The sequence below is a fragment of the Strigops habroptila genome, chromosome 6 (genome assembly GCF_004027225.2).
Source record: "Strigops habroptila isolate Jane chromosome 6, bStrHab1.2.pri, whole genome shotgun sequence".
NCBI lineage: Eukaryota > Metazoa > Chordata > Aves > Psittaciformes > Psittacidae > Strigops > Strigops habroptila.
This window is the reverse complement of record NC_044282.2, coordinates 1,234,560-1,256,004: the sequence shown is the minus strand read 5'-3', so window position 1 is coordinate 1,256,004 and position 21,445 is coordinate 1,234,560. Positions and strand designations below refer to the sequence as shown.

Here is a 21,445-nt window from a genome sequence, read left to right as displayed (position 1 = left end):
ATGAGATAAGTTTGTCCACTTCATGGTCAAATGTCAAAAAGCAAGATCTTTTTTTTGTATTAAAGGTAATAGGACTATGGGATACTTCAATACTGAACAATAGCAAATATACTACCATTTATGTGCATTTTAGCATAAAACTAAAGGATTCAAACTTCACTGGCTGACTTGGCTGATCTTGATAGCAGACAAGACTTTAAAATACATTATGGAGGGAATAGTTAAGGGCATAGAAAAGGCTAGTAAATGTAGTGAAAGGAGAATAAAGTAGGATTTAATACAAGGATTTCATATTTATCTTGTTGGGTATCTTATGAGAGGAATAGCTTTTGAGGCAACAAAATGTTAATGCATATGGACACTTGGTAAAGCTTCAGATCTGGCACTGAATGGGAAGTATTTGGCTAAACTGGAAAAATGGTTATGAGCCTAATATTCTAGGGTGGGCAGAACTTTGGCTGAGAGGGGAGGAAAACAGACTGTGCAGGCAAGGAAAATGTTATAGAGTGAATGGAGTTATCCAGGGAGGAGCTTTGGATGCCTTGGAACCAATCTGCTTATTTAGTACACTTGGTGAAGCTGACCTGAAAGCAGGAGTCTGCTGATGCCACAGAATTAGTAATACCTGTGATACTGAGACACTAGAGCCTGGAGCTGTCATAGAGTTGAAATTGCGAGACTTTGACACCTGAATTAGACAGCAAAAGGAAATATTGTAGCACAAAATATAAAATGGTGTATTTTATAAACTAAAAGGAAGAACTTTTCAGAGAAGAATTTTCCAGGGCGCGGGGGTGCAAATGAATAGAAAAACTGAGCATACTAATTGAGCAAAGGGTGAATATGAGCAAGTAATTTATACAACCATGGAAAAAAGTGGAGTGGGTCAATATGAAAGATGACTATAAAGTATGATTATAAGAACTCTCAAAGACTTTACTAAAGAGTTATGAAATAGGCATGTATTTATTAAAGCATTTATTCATATAAAAGTCCATGTATAAACTGTGACCAATATTACTGTACTGTTTGTATGAGGATCATTTGTCATCTAATAATATCAAACAAAGGATGGGTTTTGGATTTTATTCAGGCATTAGGGCACAATTGAATGAAAATGGAAACCTAATGCTATGTTTGTTTCATTTCTGTCCTTCCCAATGCTGCCTTTCCTGTCCCCAGGGGAAGTAGATTGTAAGGAGATGGGTGACTGTGTGCCAGGATCAGGACCTGCATCTACAGACTTGTGCCTTCCCGCGCTTGATTACCTCAGGAGATGTTCTCAGGTATGGTGAACAGGTACTAACCTGGCCTAGGAAACAGTTCTAACCTCCAGACTCTGTGGTAATAACCTGCACTGGAGAGTGCCGACCTGGAGGAATCTCATACCTTCTAGGCCGCCTAAAACTGAGGAGTTAGAAACACGCAGACTCAAGGAGCATGTGGGAAAATGTGAGTCTTCAAAACCTAGTAGTAACATACCCAAACCTACATTCATTCTTATTGAAACAGCAACTGTAAACAGTGTTTGGAATGAAGGCACAAAAAAAACCAACCAAACAAACCACCCAACCAAGAATTCTCAGATCTGAAGAGCAACAGGTTACACCCTCTATAACACAGCAGCAGCTTATCTGTACCATGAAAACATATCTGAAGCTCAGGGCATATCTCTAAGAATTAGAATGCTGGCATGTTTCCTGTAATCTCCTTGCACACAGCGCAGACTATTATCCAAGGTTATTAGGGTGGGTTTTGCTGATTTTATAGTGTTTGTATTTCTGTAGCACCTACAGGTCTTTTTGTTGGACCCAGGCCATGTTTCTTCTGGATACAATAAAAATGCATAACAAAGGATATTATCATAGCTGAAAGGATTTAATATCTAAATTTGGAGATAATGGGTGGATTCAGTACACAGACTGAGAGGAGAAGAAAAGAATGAGGCAGCTCAGAATAATAAACAGCAGACATATCAATCTGTACTGGCTATCTTGTTCATCTAAGAAAATTTAGTGAATACCTATCTGTTGGGGTAATGTATGTTCTATCTATGGCTACGTGCATCACATCACCCTTCCTCATCCTAACAAAACTCAATTCACAATAAGGCGGAAATATTTTCTCCTCTTTAAAAGAAGCAGACATTTTTTATCTTGTTATATCTTTTAACCTGGCAGTGGAAGAACAATAGGAATGACTAAAAAGAATTCCTGTCTGTATATTGCAAATACGTCATTTACTTTAGAAAGGTCTGGTAAAATACTGGTAGCTTCCCAGCTATACCACAGTTCTACAAAGTGTGTATTTATTGCAAAATGGACAATCCAGGCAATTAAGCTCTGAAGTAAACCTGTACAGGTCCTTTTATCATTATTTACTTAGTCCTTCAGAGCTCCAAAATATTCTGTGTACAGCTGATGGAGCTTCTAAGGTCGTAGGTGCAGTCAGTAAGTAATAGTAATAAGCTTTTATTGTATATATCTGTGTTCTGTGTGACAGCTTTTACAAACTTTCCCATACATATTTACCTTTTCTTCTCTTCTTTTTTCCTCTCTCTTCCTCCTCCCCCCTCCAAGTTATTAGCCAAAATCTATAAAATGCCCTTAAAACCCATTTTCCTCAGTGGCCGGCTAGTTAACTTGCCCCGAAGAGTGCAGGAACAGTCAGCCAGCAGTGAGGATGGTATTGAGTGCATCCTTTCCGACTTTGATGATGACACTGGTAAGTGCATTGAAAGCAGCAAATGCAGAACTAATCAATTGCTTCTTCCACATGTCACTGTAAATGTTGCCAACCGCCAAAAGCAGAAAGGAGGGGAAAAACTTCATAGTTTATTTCCTACTTGTTGTCTGTGCACACACAGAGCTTGGAAGTTCAGGTCATGTCACCTTCTTTACGTTAAAAGATACAGCTCATGTATCAGAAAAATAAAACCTCTCTCTTAGGACAATTTTAATTAATATTTTAATTGCTCTGATATCCATCATACAACCAGTATTGATTTCTGAGAGCTAATACAAAACCACTTTCTAGACCACAGCTGAAGTAAAGGAGTGAAAACCTTTTAAAGCTGGTATTGGCAGGCTTGCCTTAACGAGAAAAAATAGCAGTGTTGAGTTAGAGTTTAGAAAGAAAAAGAGTACATTTAAATATGTTTCCAAACTTCTGTCTTGTGGTCTATTGAAATAAATGGTGTATTTCTGAAGTCCATAAAAAGCGCTATGACCTTCAAAAACACGAGCAGCATTTGTATCCTGGTCATTCGTGTGGTTGTATGAGTTGTAGATTAATCAGGTGTTTGATGAACTAGATCTGTGTGGAGCCAATCAGTGGAGGAATACAGCTTTACTGCTTCTGGACTCATGATGGCACTTTGAAGCAGTACAGTCACTTTTGAATATCTGAACTACTGAGGCATTCTGACCTGGCTGTCCCTATGAAGAGGCAACTCCAACCAGGCAGAAAGCAGGCTGACTCCAGTGCCTTTCATTCACATACTTCACCAGAATGACTCTTGGTACCTACTTTTATCTAGGCTCTTCCATAACATGGATTGTCCTGTTCCACTGCTACCTTGGATAAAGGAGACAAAAGCTGCTCTCTGGAAAAAAAAGTAAACCACAAGTCCTAATTAAAAAAAAAAAACAAAACACAAAAAAAAAAAAAACAAAAAAAAACCACCAAAAAAAACCAAAAAAAGAAAAACGAAAAAAAAAAACCCCGCACACTTTTACTTTCCTTTTTCTGTGTTTGGTTTTGTTTGGGGTGGGACTGGCACCCACCTTGCTACAACATCCTTTCAGGTAGCTGTAGAGAGTGATAAGGTCCCCCCTCAGCCTTCTTCAGGCAAACAACCCCGGTTACCTCAGCTTCTCCTCATAAGACTTGTGCTCTAGGCCCTTCATCAGCTTCGTTGCCCTTCTCTGGAACTGCTTCAGCATGGCTACCAGTGGCAGAGAAGGTGGGCTTGTTAGTGAACCAAAGTAAAATCCTTTTTTTTAATTGAAAATCTTTTAGGGGACAGATGTTTGCTAATGTAGATATGAACTCACAGTGCTACCTGTAGCCTAACTGCTCTTTGATAGTTGTCCAACTGTGCCATATCCACATTTAATAGACTTCTGTCTGTGACCTCTTAACATCTAAACATGACATGTGAGGCAGCTTGATGATACTTCATGAGGCTTTATTACTGTTCAATTCTGGGTACCAAACAAAGCCAGTACAATTATGGCTAGTCACCTTGGATCCTGACGCAAAAGCATAACCTAAATGAGTACAATCCATTCTGGGCAGCATTTGCAATGCTCGTGAGATGTGTAAAACCTCCCATTAAAAATGAAAAAATTAAAAAACCCCACCCAAGGTTAAGGAGGCTGGACTAGCGGGATTAGTAAACTGAGAAAGACAACCAGAACAAGGTATATGTGGAGGAGGAAGGATGGAACAAAACAAACACAAACTTAATAAAAGGGGAAGGAAAAGGAGGCACTCATTTCAGAATTGCTATTGTGCACAACCATTACACAGCAACAGTGAACAGGCAAGAACCTGTGGTCTTTAAGTTAATTAATTTCTTAGCCTTCATCACTGTCTGAGGGCAAGTTCCACCTGTGGTCAATGCAGTATCTCACTCATGGTTTTTAATCTTTGTCTCCTTACTTGTAGGCCTTATCAATGTCTGGATTATTCTTCTAGAAGAATTAACAACTGCCATATCCAACTGTCCCCGTCAGCACCAGCCTCCTACTCTGGATCTGCTCTTTGAATTGCTGAGAGATGTTGCCAAAACACCTGGTAATGAAAGAGCTTGATTAAATACGAGCCAGTAGAGCCCTTACCCAAACCTCTTAGAATCCTAAACCAATTCTGTAAAGGTGTGTTACTCATGCTGGAGCTGCACAGAGACATTCTCAAGCGGAAAGGGATTTTCTTAGAGCGTGATCCAGTTAGTGCATTGTTCTATGTTGACAAAAGGCGTCTTGTAAGAGTATGTTAAACATACTCTGTTGCCCAAATAAAGAGGTGGAGTACTCTATCAATGTCCTAGCCACACAAAATGTCTGTCTGGTGTCCAGTAAATATAAAAAGAACATTATATAGTCCTGTAGACCCGCTAGGAAAGACAGCAGGTAAACAGTTGGCGAAGTGTTCATATACTACCTCACTAGATTCAAAACAGCTTACCCCTCTCATCCCATGAAAGAAGTTTCAGAACCTTCTTTCTTTAGCATCACCCTTGGCCTCAAGCTTAGAATAACTTAGCAAATTTACTCTGTATATAGCCTTTGTAAGCAAAAAATATACAACTACCATTATGTTTATTTTAAGGACCAGGATTTGGCATTTATGCAGTTGTACATCTTCTTCTTCCCACGATGTCTCTTTGGCTCCATCGCAGCCATGGTGACCATTCTTACTGGGATGTGGCATCTGCTAATTTCAAGCATGCCATTGGCCTTTCCTGTGAACTTGTAGTGGAACACATTCAAAATTTCATCCACTCAGGTATGTCATTGTACTGTCACATCTCCTGATAGACATCAGTGGGATGTTACCTGGGGAGATGGTTTCATTGCTTTTTGGTTGCTTAAGCATAAAATAAGAGGAGGAGGGTTGAAAATTTCTGTTTGTTTGGGTTGGGGGGTTTAATTTCTTTATAGGGTTTAGAATTATGGGGGAAAAAAACCAAACTTGTAAGGGACCTATGGAAGTTATTTAGTCCAGCTTCCTGCTCAGAGCTGGGCTATCTTCAAAATTAAGTCATCACGGTCTACATCATACTTTCCAAAAGAAGATTCTAAGACTTTGATCAGAAAGAACTAGAATATTAGAAACAGGCTCTAACTGAATTTCTCCAGTACCACTTAAGTCCAGACATTTTATAATGCTAATATCAAAAGGATTGTTCTTATTTCAGTTTGATGTGATGCATAGTTCAAAATAGAACTCTAGTGATAGCTGCATAAAAAGAATTCGGGTTTGCAAAGTCTCTGAATAGCAATAAGTATAGCAAGACTGTTAAATTATAATGAAAAGGCAATGATATTAAAACCAGTCTATATCTTTTCCTTGTAGATATCGGTTATGAAAATATGATTAATACTATGCTGAAAGATCTTTTCAAGTTGCTGGTAGCCTGTGTAGCAGAACCAACAGAAATTATTTCCAGAGTTGGCTGCTCTTGTATCAGGTACACACAGTCTGTTCACTCTGTTAGCATATTCAAAACAGGATTTCTTTATATATTTGAAGAACTCATAGGCTAAGTTGTCTAACATCTCAAAAGAAGTCTACAATACAGCTACCTCTTGTTATTTGAATAATAAATTTTAGACTTACTAACCTTTTCTTGCTGTTTTCAGTCTGCTTCAGAACCTGTGATTTTAGGCATTACTATGTGTATGATTCCCATAAAAAGCACTTGTACATTACATATATGAAGTTAGTCAATAATTAATCCCTAGGAAAAATAATCAAGGGTCTTTCTGTTGGAATTCACAGGTCTTTAGAGGTAATTAATAGCTTTCACAGCCTCCAGGTTCTTACAGTCATAATCAAAATAAGCACTGCATTATATAGTTACACAATGTGCAGTTCTTATACTGGCAAGATGACTACTTAAAGAGGAAAAGCAAAGGAAAAAATACCCTCAAAACGACAGTGTAATTACAAAAATAGGTCAGAGTAACAACTGGGGAAGTTGAATATCATTAGCTAGTTACCAAGTAAGCCTTTTGTGCTGTTTTCAACCTTCTCCCATTACAAGTAAGAATTGTCTAGCTCTTTCTTGAACATGGTAGTGTTTTCTCGTATCCTTGCAGGTATGTGTTAGTGACAGCAGGGCCTGTTTTTACTGAAGAGATGTGGAGGCTTGCATGTTGTGCCTTGCAAGATGCATTCTCTGCCACTCTGGAGCCAGTAAAGGTAAACTGCCTTTTTTTCTGCAGTCAAAACATAACCACACCAGTCACTAACTTTGGACAGGTTGCTTTTTCTTCTTCAGAAAAAAATTTTGGTATAAAGCCAGGAAAAGAAACATAAGGATTATGAGGTAGCTTCTGTAATTTTGTCAATTCACAATGAAAGGTGTTGTATCAACAATGGAGATTGTAATCAGTTTTTCTAAACATGTACAGACAACACTAGTTGCAAATAGTCCACATTGATTTTAAGTTTCCTTGCCAGTATGAAATCAGAAGGTGAAAACTTACCATTTGATCCATTTCTTCCTCTGGACTGGCTAAAACTAGACAGAAGACAAAAGTTGCTTACTTGATCCAGTAGCTGCATTCTCCATATAAGTTATGTCTCAACTCACTGTCTTTCTTGTAAACAAAAAATCCTGTCAAGTCACCACAGGCTGGATCACATAAGAAGCTGTATTGCCTTTACATCAGATACATCGAATGCTAAGGAACAGGTGACCTGCTGATGGTAATGGGATAGATCGCTCTGAATCTTGTATGACACACACAGAGACTGGATAATGCTGCAGCCACTGACTTTGTTTAACTCACAGTGAAAGTCTGATGTTGTGTCTCTCTATAGAACCTGTTGGGCTATTTCCACAGTGGTTCTGAAAGCTTTAGTGGAGACGCCTGTGAAGTGAAGGTGGCAGCCCCTTCCCTCTCGCCAAGTGCTGAAGCTGAATACTGGAGAATCAGAGCCATGGCACAACAGGTACTGACTGATGTTTCAGGGGAAGTTGAAAAATCTTTTAAACTTGGGGCTTTTCTTTATGAAAGTACATCTTTACAACCATCTTCCTCACAAACCCTACGGGCAAAGACTTCCTCATCACCTAATATTTATTTGTCTAACAGTAGTACTGAGAAAAAGTAAGTCGGAATTAGGAATGCCTAGGGTGGGGAAAGATGCCTAGGTACCTGAGGAGAACTTACAATGACCCTATTGTGTAATGTGGTTTTAAAATCAGGAACCAGCATACATCAGTGGAAACGTTCCTGATAGAGAAAGGGAAATAGTAGTTTCACTATGAATCCTCATCTAGAATGTCATATACATTTCTGATTACTCTGTTAAAGAATGATAAATTCAAAGGACAACAAGTGCACTAGAACAGACACTGTGATATGAAACTAGAAAAACAATATTTGTTTAAACTATCAGAGGAGAGTTTGAAGAGGAATTGCCTCTATAAATCTCTGGTATAGATTGCGGAGAACAAAGAGAGTTTCTGAGAACTAGAGGATAATGCTGACATTTAACAAGTGGTTTAACACTCACCACTAACTCCTAATCAGCAGAGCAAGCTTGGAGACAACCTTCTCAGGTCCTTTTAACTACAGTGGAGGTTGTTCATTTTATGAACATGGTAATATGAAACAAGTTTCTTGAAATACAGCAGACTGAACCTAATGACCTGCAGGGTACCATAAAACTGTGAACATTGTATGACAGTTTCAGCATGGGAAAGCAGCTGAATTAAAAGAGCCAACAGCTGTTAGGTGTCAATTTCTGACTTGACTAATCATATCCTGATGCTGCTTGAAAATCTGAGACACACAGACCAGGATTTGTGAGCCCGTAATAATGTGGCAGTGACAGACTTTTGTTTGAATGGAAAAAATGTTTTAAGTTTTAAAGATGCAGAACTCAAGAAAGCAGGGAATGTCGCATATATGCTTTTCTTGTAGACACTATCAGTGGCAGTCCCTTAGGCCTTCTCAGTGAGGATTTGACACAACTACTAAGCTACAAAACAAAGCTGCAGCAACTGAGAGGGTTTTTTTCCCATTTCGCACCCAAAGAATTGCAAGCTGGGTGTCTGTTTTATCTCCACAGCTGAAAATAAGCCTTCCAACCAATCCTTCTAGGTACAACAGGCTAACTATGCAAACAGGTCCTTGTCTCCACTATACATGGTATTTTCTCATAGTAGCATACAGACAGCAGAAAGCTTGTTTTAGCATTTGGTATTATGCCTTATAGAAGTAGAGAGAAAAAGATGTCTGTCTTTTGCCCTGTGCTCTGCTGGGTGTCTGGAGGTAGGCTCTGAGGCTGTTTTACCAAAGCAGCATGCTCCACGTAAGGTCTGCTGGAGTGATACCTTGCATTTTCTCCATCATTGTAAAATAAGTTATCATAACAGATCTTTCACAATGCAGGCAATCCTATTCTCAGCCCTCCTCCCTCAAGAACCCAGTGCAAATGCTAAACTGTTTGTTTTAGGTAACTTGTTGTTTTCTAGGTCTTCATGCTGGAGACTCAGTGCTCCCCAAAGACCCCTAGCAACAAGGAAGGGTTTGAACATGCCCAGTCGTGCGTGCTCATCATTGACCTGCCACCAGATAAGAAACCAAATGGGCATACCCAGAGAAGGTAAAATATCTTATTAGGAAAATGCTGTGTCACTAAAAGCAAGATAAAAAAACTGGCAGAGATGTGAACAGAGCCTCTCCATAGGTCTCATCAAAAAATTAAATGCACCAAACAAATAAAAATTAGGTTTTGTGAGAAAGGAGACAATAGGTTACTACTCCAAATGTTCCCGTGATCATATACTGGTGCAAGAGCTGTTATAGTTATAGATGAGCTTGTGTCAGGGTCTATAATGTTGCCCTTAGAAACCTAAATAAGGAAAATGCTTCTAACAGATAGTAAAAATTGGTAGGTTACAAATACCTGAAGGATACATAAGGTCACACAAAGCCTTCAAGTAGAGGAAATGCAGGTTAAATTAAGAAAAGAATTCTCATAGGAAACACTAGGAAAATCTTTCCAATATTGAGATTCTCTTCTTTAAGAAGGAGAGTTAAAAATTTCTGTTTGAAGAAAGCATTGGAAGTACTGTTATATTTGTAATGATACCTAGCAAATGAAATAATGTCTGCTCTAATGATCTTTTAAAGTCAGTATTAGTGGATGAAGAAGGTAGAAAATGTTAATGAATAAACTGGAGAAGTATAAATTGAAGAAACCACATCCAAAGCTGCAAAACTGTCAACATATTGATCTAGGGAACATTGGTTTTGCTTGGCTCTTTATTTTTGTGGAAGTCCTTCTATATATAACCACCTCAGAAACTCATGCATTTGCATGACAATCTGATCCTGTCAAAGAATATTTCTTTTTGCTTGCACTCAGTTGTTTAAACAACTTCTGTAACTTCAACAGGGACAAGAATTAGAATTCTGCATTCAGGGTTTGTGTTTGTATTGCAAGGTATGTAATACATGGCATGAAATTGTCTTTTACTAGATACCAAACCTGCTTCTGTACCACTTCAGGCATTCTCATTCAAAACTAAACTATTGCTTGCAACAAGAGCCAGAATGTGGTGGACAGAAAGAAAGACCATGCAAGATGTCTGTATTCTCACACAGCTGTATAGAAGTTTCCCCCAAGAGCAGGTGCTCTGTTGCCTCACCTTCAGAGGACAAGGCCCTGCACAAAGAAAGGTTGAGATCACAGTCTAAACCCTTCCCTTGCGGCAGGAAAATATCTGCTTTATCCAAAGGTTTGCAGATCATTCTTCTTGTTATAATGATGCAAAGCAAGACTGGAGTACACCCCTCTCATGCCACATAAGGCCATGCAAATCTAAGAGGCTGTGTTTGTAAAGGTAGCATAGGTCTTGCTTCTCTTTAAACAAATAAATAAAGCAAGCTTGCAATTAATACAAACTCTGAATGCTCTCACACTGTGCTTTGTCTAAACAACTGCAAAAAGTGTATATGCCAATAGGCAAATGTTACCCCAGCAATGCTCATTTTTCACCAAAACAGAGCTCAAAAGTTGACTGTGCCACTGTTTTTCATATTATTTGCTACAGCAGTGCAGTAATATGCCAGTCTTGCATGCTAATAACTGTGGCCTCTCAAAAGTTTTACTTTAACCTTAGCGGGGTTTCTCTTCTCCCTTTTTGCTTTTGTTTCCTTAATGCTGCATCGTTTCGCAGGAAGCTGGGGTAAGGGAGCTTTTCTTCTTCCTAAAAAGTAATAATATATTTCAGTTTGAAACTTTGGGCAGAATAAGAAAATCCTATCCTTAACCAGCTTTGGCATTGTGTGTTTTCACCTATAGTTCTGTACTAGTTTCTTTTGGAATTGAGCAGGACTTCAAACTGTCCTTGTAAATTGCCTTTTTGGCTTTTACAAGGAAATCAGATCTCCTTTATTCTGATCCTGCTTTTGGAACAGGATTAGTCTCTTGAAATCAATGCAAGCACTCATTTAACTTTATATATGCTCTTAAGAGCTTTTCTGACTCAGAGTCTCTAATGATTTTTACAGCAGAAAACAACTTCCCCATAAAAAGCTCCAATGTATATATTAATCATCAAGATTTTAGCACTGTCAGATAATAAGACTACTACATTTTACTAATGTATCAGCAGTGACAGCTGTGTCATGGTAAGCAAACTGGCACAGGTAAATCAAGGCAAGCAGCACAGTTTTGTCTGAACTTGGTTTTTTTTAATGTTGCATTCTCTAAACTTAGTTTTGCTATGATTTCTCAAAAACAATAAAAATAAAAATTAAAATAGAGACTTTTTGGTTTTGCATTTTTGAAACACTTTTGAAAGTTGTTTAATGAAAGTAGAATAATTTTTGCAACAAAAAAATTAAAGATCTACAACTGAACATCTCATGTTACGTGAATTTACTTGGACTTAGACCTAAAACTTCAGTATTGCAAGCAAACTGAAAAATTTTTATCACTTGATAGCAGTGCTAATTAAAATGTCACCCATCATAGTTCCCTAAATCAAAACAAGTATTACTATGTGTAACACAGTGTCAGCTCCATTTAAAACATCGCCACTGTAATCTTACTCAAAGGCTCTTTCTCAAATGCCTTAAGATAGGTTTCATAACCTTTAAGATAGTTTATAATTTTAAATCCATGAGATACCAAACAACAACAATCCTGTCCCTCTTTTCTTCTTAGCCCTCTTGCCTGTAAGCCTTTCAATGTTATTTACTGGTGAATGGCCTGAAAACTTTGGTGAGAGGAATTTGCCATTCTTGGCTTCAATTCAAAAATCAGTGAGATCTAGAACAACTCACAGCATCTCTAACAGGAGCACAGCTAAGAATCACCCAGGACTATATGTGAGAGACAGGGTTAGGAATAGGTATTTCGATGCTAGGCTCTCAGTGTTCAAGTTGAAGTCTTAAGAGCAAACAGTGAAATGTGCCTTGAGCAAGACTTAACCTTTTTTGCATGCTCCATTGCACTGCTGATGTTTCTGTAGATGTTGTTTTGTTGGTTGGTTGGTTCTTTGTGTTTTATTTTTAAGTAGTACTCCTGGCATTAATGGAAACGGAAACCAAGTGTTAAACTAGTTTCGGCCTCCATTTGTCATGGCAAAGTTAAGATTGGCTGAAATGCCAATGGAGGAATAACTTTGTTAACAAATTCCTGAGTTATAGCAGGCTAAAATGTTGAAAGAACTTGCAGCTGCCATGAAATTGAAACGCAGAATATTTATTCCCTCAGTTGGACATCTCTGGAGAAAAGCACAAGAATTATAATAGAGCTTTGTTTTTATACCATCTCTGTGACAAGTGCCATTAGCATGCTTGCTATAGACAGTTATTTTTCTTAACCAGGATAAGCGTCTTCCTTTCTAGGACAGTATTTGAAAGAATAACTGAAAGACACCTTTATCTTCCTCCACTTTTTTGTAACAAAGCTGTAAAAATTCGGCCTTTCCCGTTAGATTCCAAACCATGAAGTATTCCTGTAAAAGCACAATGCACCATTTTAATTTCATGTTTTTTCCTTCCCATGCTTGGTTTACCAAGTATTCCTTTCAGGACGATAGTGGTGAGTTTGCTGTCCCACCAAGTATTGCTCCAGAATTTATATGACATCTTACTGGAAGAATTTGTGAAAGGCCCTTCTAACTTGGAGGAGAAAATGACAATACAAGTACCAGAAAACAAGTTGGCTGGTTTTCTCAGGTACATCTCCATGCAAAACCTGGCTGTCATCTTTGACTTACTGCTGGACTCCTATAGAACAGCCAGAGAGTTTGACACCAGACCTGGACTGAAGTGTTTGCTGAAAAAGGTTTCTGGCATTAGTGGAGCTGCCAACTTGTATCGCCAGTCAGCAATGAGCTTCAACATCTACTTCCATGCTTTGATTTGTGCAATCCTGACAAACCAGGAGAACATCACTGCAGAGCAAGTGAAAAAGATCCTGTTTGAAGATGACGAGAGAAGCACAGACTCATCACAGCAGTGTTCATCAGAAGATGAAGACATTTTTGAAGAAACTGCCCAGGTCAGTCCCCCACGAGGGAAGGAGAAGAGACAGTGGAGGGCTCGAATACCATCTCTGAGCGTACAGCCTGTCAGCAATGCAGACTGGGGATGGCTTATCAAGCGGCTTCATAAGCTCTGCATGGAACTGTGCAACAACTATATCCAGATGCATTTGGACCTGGAGAATAATGTAGAGGAGCCGCCAGCATTCAAAGGTGACCCTTTCTTCATTTTACCATCCTTTCACTCAGAAACCTCCACCCCGTCAACTGGAGGGCAATCTGGGAAGGACACACCATCGGAAGATGACCGGAGTCAAATCAGGGATCAGCTGGGAGACAGCCTGACACCCCGAGGAGGGAGTGGAGAAATACTGCTGCTACCCCCACCCCTAAGTCCTAAACCAGAGAAAAAAGAGCAAACCAGGAAAAAAGAATGGTGGGAGAGTGCTGGCAACAAGATCTATACTATAGCCGCTGACAAAACTATCTCCAAGCTCATGACAGAATACAAGAAAAGAAAGCAGCAACAGGCCATGACATCCTTCACCAAAGAGGTCAAAGTGGAAAAGAAAGGAGAACTTCTCAGTTCAAGAGGGCCAGATTCGCCCATACTCCAGCGGCCACAACATCTTATAGATCAAGGTCAAATGAGGCATTCATTCAGTGCTGGTCCAGAGATCCTGAGACAAGAGAAGAGACCACGCTCAGGATCCACAGTCAGCTCCCTGAATATATCTGTTAGGGATGCCGAGGCCCAGATACAGGTAGGATATGCCTGTGGAGTGCCAACAATAATAGCAATAATTAAAAAGATACCTATTTTTTTCTATACTTTCATTATTGTAATTTTTAAGTAATGAAGACGTTTAATGAAGAGGAGCCATCATGATGAGGACTGAATATTCAGAAGCTGGCACTGCTAAAAACCTGATTCTGTTTTATCCAAAGAAAATCAGTCTTCAGGGAAGTGTTATCAGGCATACACTAGCACAGCTTTCAAGAGTGCTTCTGTGACTGGGGCCAAAGCTGCACTTAGTCTTAAGAACTAGCAGCCTACGGTGAACCCATTGCTTACTGCTAAGGGCTGTAGCCCACTTAAGGCTTTTGAAAAATGTCATGCTGCTTGTCACAATGCTTTTGTACTTAAGAAGGGGTTTTGCTAGTTCCACAGCAGAAATAGGAGGCTCCATTGCTAAACAGAAACTCGCTGCTTGCATGTCCACGTGAGCAAATCCATGAAAGCACCAAACTTTGTTCACTGTGGGATGAAATAAAAGGTGATGTAGGATGAGCATGATACCTACAATACAAAACCAAACAATGATTTACAGTACTGAATGTGAATTAGGAAGACACAGTAAACATTAAATGAATATGCTGGTGTTACGTAGTCCTCTTCATGAGGCCACAACCACCAGATACCTTATTTTCTGCCTCAACCAATTGGGCTCACCTATTTAGAAAGGTCTTCTAAAGAGTGTTTTTTTTGTATCCAATTTGTTTGTTTGTAGGCATGGACCAACATGGTGCTGACAGTTCTCAACCAGATTCAAGCCCTGCCAGACCAAACTTTCACAGCCCTGCAGCCAGCAGTGTTCCCCTGTATCAGCCAGCTGACCTGCCACGTGACAGATATCCGTGTCCGCCAAGCAGTACGGGAATGGCTGGGAAGAGTGGGACGAGTTTATGATATCATCATTTAAACCTAGCTGTGCTCTGCTGCAAAGGGAAGAAGACATCACAGGTATACAGCAAAGAAGTACTTGGGGTTCATTAATTGCCTATTTGTTGGTGGTACATTAAGTAACAATGAGCTTGTCAATGTATATCTTCTATCTGCTTGAGAATGTGTCCCCCTCACTCACACTAGCAAAGGAGGCAAAGCATGAGTATGTCCAGCATGGTCTGAAATGGCCCCAGAACCCAGAAACTGCCAGTAAATCAGGCTGGTAACCTAAGGGGCTGATACATTTCAGTAGACTTCATTTTAATTCAAATTTGCAACAGTGGGAGCCACAATAAACTGAAGCAGAACTTCCACACATTTAGCTGTGAACACAACTCTCATCTGGATGAGAAACCAGGCCAGTAAACCTGTGTAACTTTGGAAAAAGAAATAAATAGAAGGCAGGGAAAAGGTGGGGCTGTAGGACAAGTAAAAAGCTGACAGTTGTTTAGGGTAACTTTTTTCCCTTCTGAAATTAGCATGAGAGAAGAAAGCCAAATGAAGGTTATTCTAGTAATTGTAGTTACTAATATGCCTCACTCACTAGAGAAAGTGGAAATTTATTTTGCTCCAAGCGCAGCCTTTGAAGCCTGGTCACATTCGGGGTAGCTAATAAGTGACTATTAAAGTATCCTAAGTCTAAAACTGGTGAACCAAGCACAGACTATTCATCCTTTCATTGCTCTTGTGGAGTGTTGCTTGAAGATAAATGGCACTATCAAAGCTGCCCTCTCTACAATACTACTCAGTCTGCCTCTTCAGCTACACTTAACAGCTGATCATTTTTCCACGTGTCTAGTTCCCCCTAACGGCAACAGGGAAGTTTGTTTTGCTGTTTCCTGTGAAGCTGGTAGAGATGACACACCACAGAGCAAATACCAGCATGTGCTAACATCCAGCATTCAACTTAACAGAGTAAAGTGTTCTGGTTTAAGCAACACTGCAGCTAAGTTAGTGTATGCTTCTAACTGGAAATGTTTGCTTACATAAAGCTGCTGTAGCCAGGAAGACTATTATCACCTTTGTTAAACTTAGCCTATCACTCCACATTGAGCTGAATCAAGATGGAAAATAGTCTGAAAGGAAGGTATTTTTCTTGTTTCTCTCCCATTTCTTGTCCGCTGCTGTAAATTGAAGGGGAGAGATCCTCATGGAGGTACATTCCCCTCTATGCAGCACTCCTATAGGGACTACTACCATTTGCTGATATTATTAAGGGGAAGGCTTGACTATTGTGTTATCAAATACATGCGCGATACTGTTCACACTAGAAACAGCAAAGGGTTACCTCGCTGCACAAGTTATGTCACAGCCTCTGGGACATACCATCTTGTACTCCCATAGTACATAATTTGTTGATTAGAAATTAAAATAATTTGTTGAAAATAAGTTGATTTTAATCTTAGGTGACCCTTTAATGATGTTGTCCCAAGGCTTTTAAAATGTGCACACCAACTAAATATACAGCTTCAGTCCCTGCTCCCTCCATCTTCAAAATGGCATCTCCTTGTATCAGGCCTGGATTTTGCACAGCTATCTGTTTTTAGCATCTTAAAGGTAGAGAAACAGAGGGAGCCAAGAGGCTCCACTGAAGAGTTGTCACCCAAACTGATGTGTTTACAAAGGGTCTGCTACTATCCTCCTGCCTTTTCCCTCCATTTCCCACTTCCCATTTGTCACCTGCTAGACTTGGGCAGGGAATATTTGTCCCTTAACTTTCTGTAGCATCAGTCACAATGTTTCTCTTTCTTTCAAAACTTTCCTTTGCTAAATTGTTTCAAGGACATAAAAATTCTGTAAAACCAACTCTTTCTTCCCACCGACATTGACTTTACAAATAAGTAATTTAGCAATTTTATCAATTGTCAATTTTCCCCCAACAATTTCAGTATGTCCTTGGGGAAAGGTACAATTAGTCCTTGTTACATGGGACAGTTGTGGCATGGTTAGATTTCTGTTGCCATGTTTTTCTTACATATCTTCAGGTAAAGTAAGAAATTGGTTATAATTTTGTTGACGTTTTTATTGGCCATCTATACAGAACTGCTTTTAAAGCAGTACGTTAATTAGGCAACAACAGAAATCAGAATAATAAACTATGCAAAATACCCAACTCCGCTGGTTTTCATTATACATGCATTGAATGGATACAGATCCTCGGTGTACTAATCTAAAACTAAATAAATCTCTAAAATATGTTGGAGAAATAAAATTGATAGCAGTACCAAAGGAATCACTCCAGACTCCAGAACAGGGCCTAACATCTAGGAACCACTGTGGTTTTGTGTTGTGGTTGCAATACAAAATCCTTCTGTAAAACAGCAAGAAAAACTCTAGGAATGATAATACCAGTCATGTCCAGCTGTACCATGCTACTGCAGCTTTTCTGCTTTCCACTTGTGAGCGGGGAAGCACCTCAGTCAGTAGCACAAAGTAGCCCTTGTCTCTACATGTGTAAGTCTCTCTCACATAACCCATTCAAATCCTTACTTATAGCCCCATAACAGAATGCATGAGCTAACATCAGCACGTACTTGACTGTTCAATCAGAACATTGGAGCCTTAAAAAAAAATCAGTCTGTGTATTATAGCCTGAACTTGCTCTTTCTCTTCTCTCTGGTTAATGACCACATTTTTATTTAACTGAACTGCTTAAGAATTGCCCCTCTGCTGCCTTTGCCTAGTTCACACTGCCCTCCTCAGCGCCCCCACAGCCATCAGAGGCAAGAACGTCGCATTTAAAATCTTACAGGCAGCCACTAACAGAGAAAGATGCTGTTGGCCAGCATCAGCTAACTTTATGCACATGGAATATCTCATCCCCATGCAAATATTTAAAGCTGAAAAAACCAGCGTAGTCATCAGGAAAGTGCTACTTTTCTTGTAGAACAGGAGCAAGGTTTGACCCTAACTGATGTGGTCTCAGGCCACTGCATGTGTTTTGCACTTCATTCTGTAGTGTGACTATGCAGATACAACTGATGTGTCTATGCATAGATTCCTGTAGCTCCAGCCACTTTCATATTCTGAGCATTTGGCATATTTACAGAGCAATACCCACATCTGTAGTATGTTTATCATGCACCCTCCATATTTGTGTCACAGTGGCAATGGTGAATGCAGTTGTTCTGGTAACTTCCCCACAGCAGTCTTTTCTGAGCATTCAGCTGCCATAGAATTACCACCACCAGCTCTTGGTTAACACGCTTTCATGTCTTTAAGACATGAAGATACAGGTTTAATACTCTCCTAGGGATAAACACTCATGTGAGAATAAACAACTTATTTTAGCATCTAGAAAGAATTACTAGGGAAAGATTTACATAGACCTGGGCAAAACTTCCCTTGTAAAACTCCAAGCACAGGCTTTTGCCTCATGACAGATAAAAAAAATCATGTCCTCTGAACTGTAGCTGGCTCATGTCAAGGCCAAGCAAAGTTTACACCTATGACAAAGTACCTGTAAGGTACTTTGCCTTTCAATGTGACCTTCAAGTTTTGTTTAAAACCTAAACCTTACTGTAAAATTCTCTGACAAATCCTCAGCTGCCAAAGATCTAACCCCCACCTCTAAATACCGTGTGTTACCACATGTAATGTCCATCTGCACTTGATATAGTAACATCTCAGCATCCGCAGAGCTCAGTGCAGCATTAGTATGAAACCAAGTGGCAAGCAAGTTACCAAGTAGAGCGGTCCAGCTCTGCGTGCTGCCTGCACTTTGTACTTCTCTTGGCAGCTGAGGCCCACGCTCAGAGTGCCTAAGCTCTTGGAATCAGTGTGAGTTACATACCTGGATAATACTCAGGACCCAGTCTTTGAATCCTTCAATCCCTACACACGGGTTCACAAGTTCTCAGGAAAGGGGAAGTCCTGTACAGTTCCTGATGTCACCCGCTCTGCTGCTGTCCTCTATAACCCTCCTGCTTGAAAAATCCACAAGAACCAGCACATCTTCCCATGCATCCCAGCGCCCCAAAACTAGAACCTTCACCTTTGCACAGATCCAGTTTTGACATGTAGGAAGCTGACCACAGCAAGCCAAAGCAATGTATTTATTCCTAGTTCATCTGTGTAAAAGCTTATTCAGAAATCAAGCATGTGCTTTGGCTATTTTCACCTTCAGCAATCCATTCTAGAAATGCCATTACTCGGTGATGAATTGTTTTTAATTCACCAAGAAAAGTGAAGTGCTTTCTTTCCTTGTCCTTTTGTGGGGTTGTGCTACGATTATGCATAAGCAAGCTACTTACCTGTTACTCTAGTTAAAGTACTCTATGTACAGTGCTAACCATGGCATATGACACAAAATACAGTTAGTTTTTTCCAATTTCTGATCATTCCACAATTGTTTGAAGAAATAATGCAATACCATCAATTAAAAAAAAATAAAGTTTCTCTTCTTTTTTCAGTATAAAAGGACCAAGTTACCATAGCACAGAAGCACAAGCATTGGATTTTATGCAATGTAGGTAACAGCCTCTGGCAGCTAAAGATCCCTCTTCACTGAGCCTCCCTATTTTGAGTAGGGCTTCTATAGGGGTAAAACCTAAGGGTCTCTTGGCAGCCCTCACCAGCAACATGCCTGGGACTCCAGGAAGTTGTACAGCTGCAAGGAAGAAGTTGTAGCTCCTCTTTCTGTCATTTCCACTGATCACCCTCAGAACATATACTTTATATGTGACACTAACTGTATCGTATCATACTAAAAAACCAGCTTTGGCCAAACATGGGGTGCTGGCTAATTAAAAAGAAAAATAAAAAAGCACATGGTGTAAGTATGCATCAACCTTTTCACTTAGTGCTCAGAGGTCTCCAAGCTAAAAACTAAAAGCAGAGGGAAGAAGAAATGCTCTAATTCTGTGGCTATCAGTGGAGCTACACTGTATGATCCTGGATTAATGCAATAATGAGCTTGCCTGTGGGACCAGATCACTCAAATTCTCTTCATTTTTGGCAAGTTCACAAGTTGAGGCTTGCACAGTCTCCACTGCCACACTGAATCAGGGAACTGCGTTCATGAAAGGCATTTTTTGTTAAGAAACATGGCAACAGGATCTATTTCAATCCTTCTACCCCAACATCCCACTTTTCAAAAAGTAGTTATGTATTTCCATAAATTTCATCTAAATACCATGGAGCACCAGGGCCCTAGCTCCTAGGCATGCGTTTGGTTCACCTGGGCTGCAGTGGAATGCCATGCTTCCACAAAAAGCAAGATGAAATGAGAGAGCTGAGCTAGCGGAGAGGCACAGGTACGCAGGTTCAAGCAAGGGACAAATATCACCTCCACAAGCAGGCAGTGGCTCCTGCGCCCCCTGCTCTGCAGAGGAAAGCAGGAATCCATACCAAAGGGAGAACAGCCAGGAAGGGCAGAGCACAGTGGTGACAGAGCTCTACGCTCCATGCTGTTTGCTGGAGCCGATGGGAGCAAGAGATTGAAAAGTGCAATGACAGCAGTGAGCATCTTCTTTCAGTTCCCCCCACTTTCTCTCCCTCCCCCCCTTTCTGTCATCATTTGAGACTGCAAACACACGTCCAGGGCCCCTCCAACCAGAACTGAAAGCAAGCCAAAGGGAGTGGACACTCCATTCTGCCAAAGATCTAAGCCTTTCCTGTTTGAAAATTTAAAAATTCAAAGTTTATTTCCATGATGATGGCTGCCATAGGAAACATTTTACCACAAAACATGATTCCCAGGACTCCATCTCTAGCTGTATATTCAGGAGGAGCCACTAATCCTTTTTAAGAGAGACTGTAAATTCCCTTGTCAAGCAAGTGCTTACATTGGGTTTACCTTGTACTGAGTTCACACTTAGCTGCAATTCCCCGGTCTCATCCACGTTTCCTTCCTCTACCTGTCTGCTCTTCTTTAGAGAACCACATCCCATGTCCACCGTGTCCTGTTGTGCTGCTAGCTTTGTTTGGTCCTTGGGTGTCCAGTGGTCAGGCAGTCTCTGTCAGCTGGCTTGCAAATTGTATTTTGTGTATATTTTATTCTGACTGAATTCTGAAATGGAAATATTTTAAAACAAAAAAATTATAAACTATTTATGTTGCTTGTGTTGTAGAATAAAGAAGCAAATGCAAAATAAATTCTGCTTTGGTTTTATCTACACAAAGTTATTTTTACAGTTACTGATGAAGCAAAGGAGCAGAACTAAGAAAGGGCCCAAAATTCTTGGTATGTACAAGCAGGGAGTGCTGTTTTTACAAACAACCTGGGGAATTTAGCCGCTTTGAACTGCTGGGGGGTTTTGTTGGGAGACATCTAAACACCAAAATCTTAACACTGAAATCTAACATTTTAGATTTTAGCTGAGATCTAAGCACTTCAACACATATGCCCTACACCACTTTTATTAGAGATGGAATAAAAAACAAGCAAACAAAACCAAACACACGAACATGGCAGAAAAGGCACCTACTTTTAATCACATAAATAACTTTGGAAACTGTCCTAAAAGGTAACC

The 21,445-nt window shown here is 39.9% G+C and overlaps 1 protein-coding gene across 5 annotated transcripts in view; it reads left to right on the top strand.

The window, feature by feature from the left end:
• Positions 1–21,073, top strand: part of ARFGEF3 (ARFGEF family member 3) — an 89,070-nt gene extending 67,997 nt beyond the window's left edge. For 3 of the 5 annotated variants that reach the window (XM_030490146.1, XM_030490144.1, XM_030490148.1), the window contains 11 exons: positions 1,183–1,286; positions 2,580–2,724; positions 4,672–4,800; positions 5,335–5,511; positions 6,082–6,196; positions 6,828–6,930; positions 7,555–7,686; positions 9,218–9,348; positions 10,928–10,936; positions 12,780–14,010; positions 14,758–21,073. In XM_030490146.1, the coding sequence (XP_030346006.1) occupies positions 1,183–1,286; positions 2,580–2,724; positions 4,672–4,800; positions 5,335–5,511; positions 6,082–6,196; positions 6,828–6,930; positions 7,555–7,686; positions 9,218–9,348; positions 10,928–10,936; positions 12,780–14,010; positions 14,758–14,949 (2,468 nt within the window). In that variant the 3' untranslated portion in view covers positions 14,950–21,073. The remainder of the gene's footprint in view (positions 1–1,182; positions 1,287–2,579; positions 2,725–4,671; positions 4,801–5,334; positions 5,512–6,081; positions 6,197–6,827; positions 6,931–7,554; positions 7,687–9,217; positions 9,349–10,927; positions 10,937–12,779; positions 14,011–14,757) is intronic. The other 2 variants (XM_030490147.1, XM_030490145.1) reach the window with 1 other exon arrangement.
• The last annotated feature ends 372 nt before the right edge of the window (positions 21,074–21,445 follow it).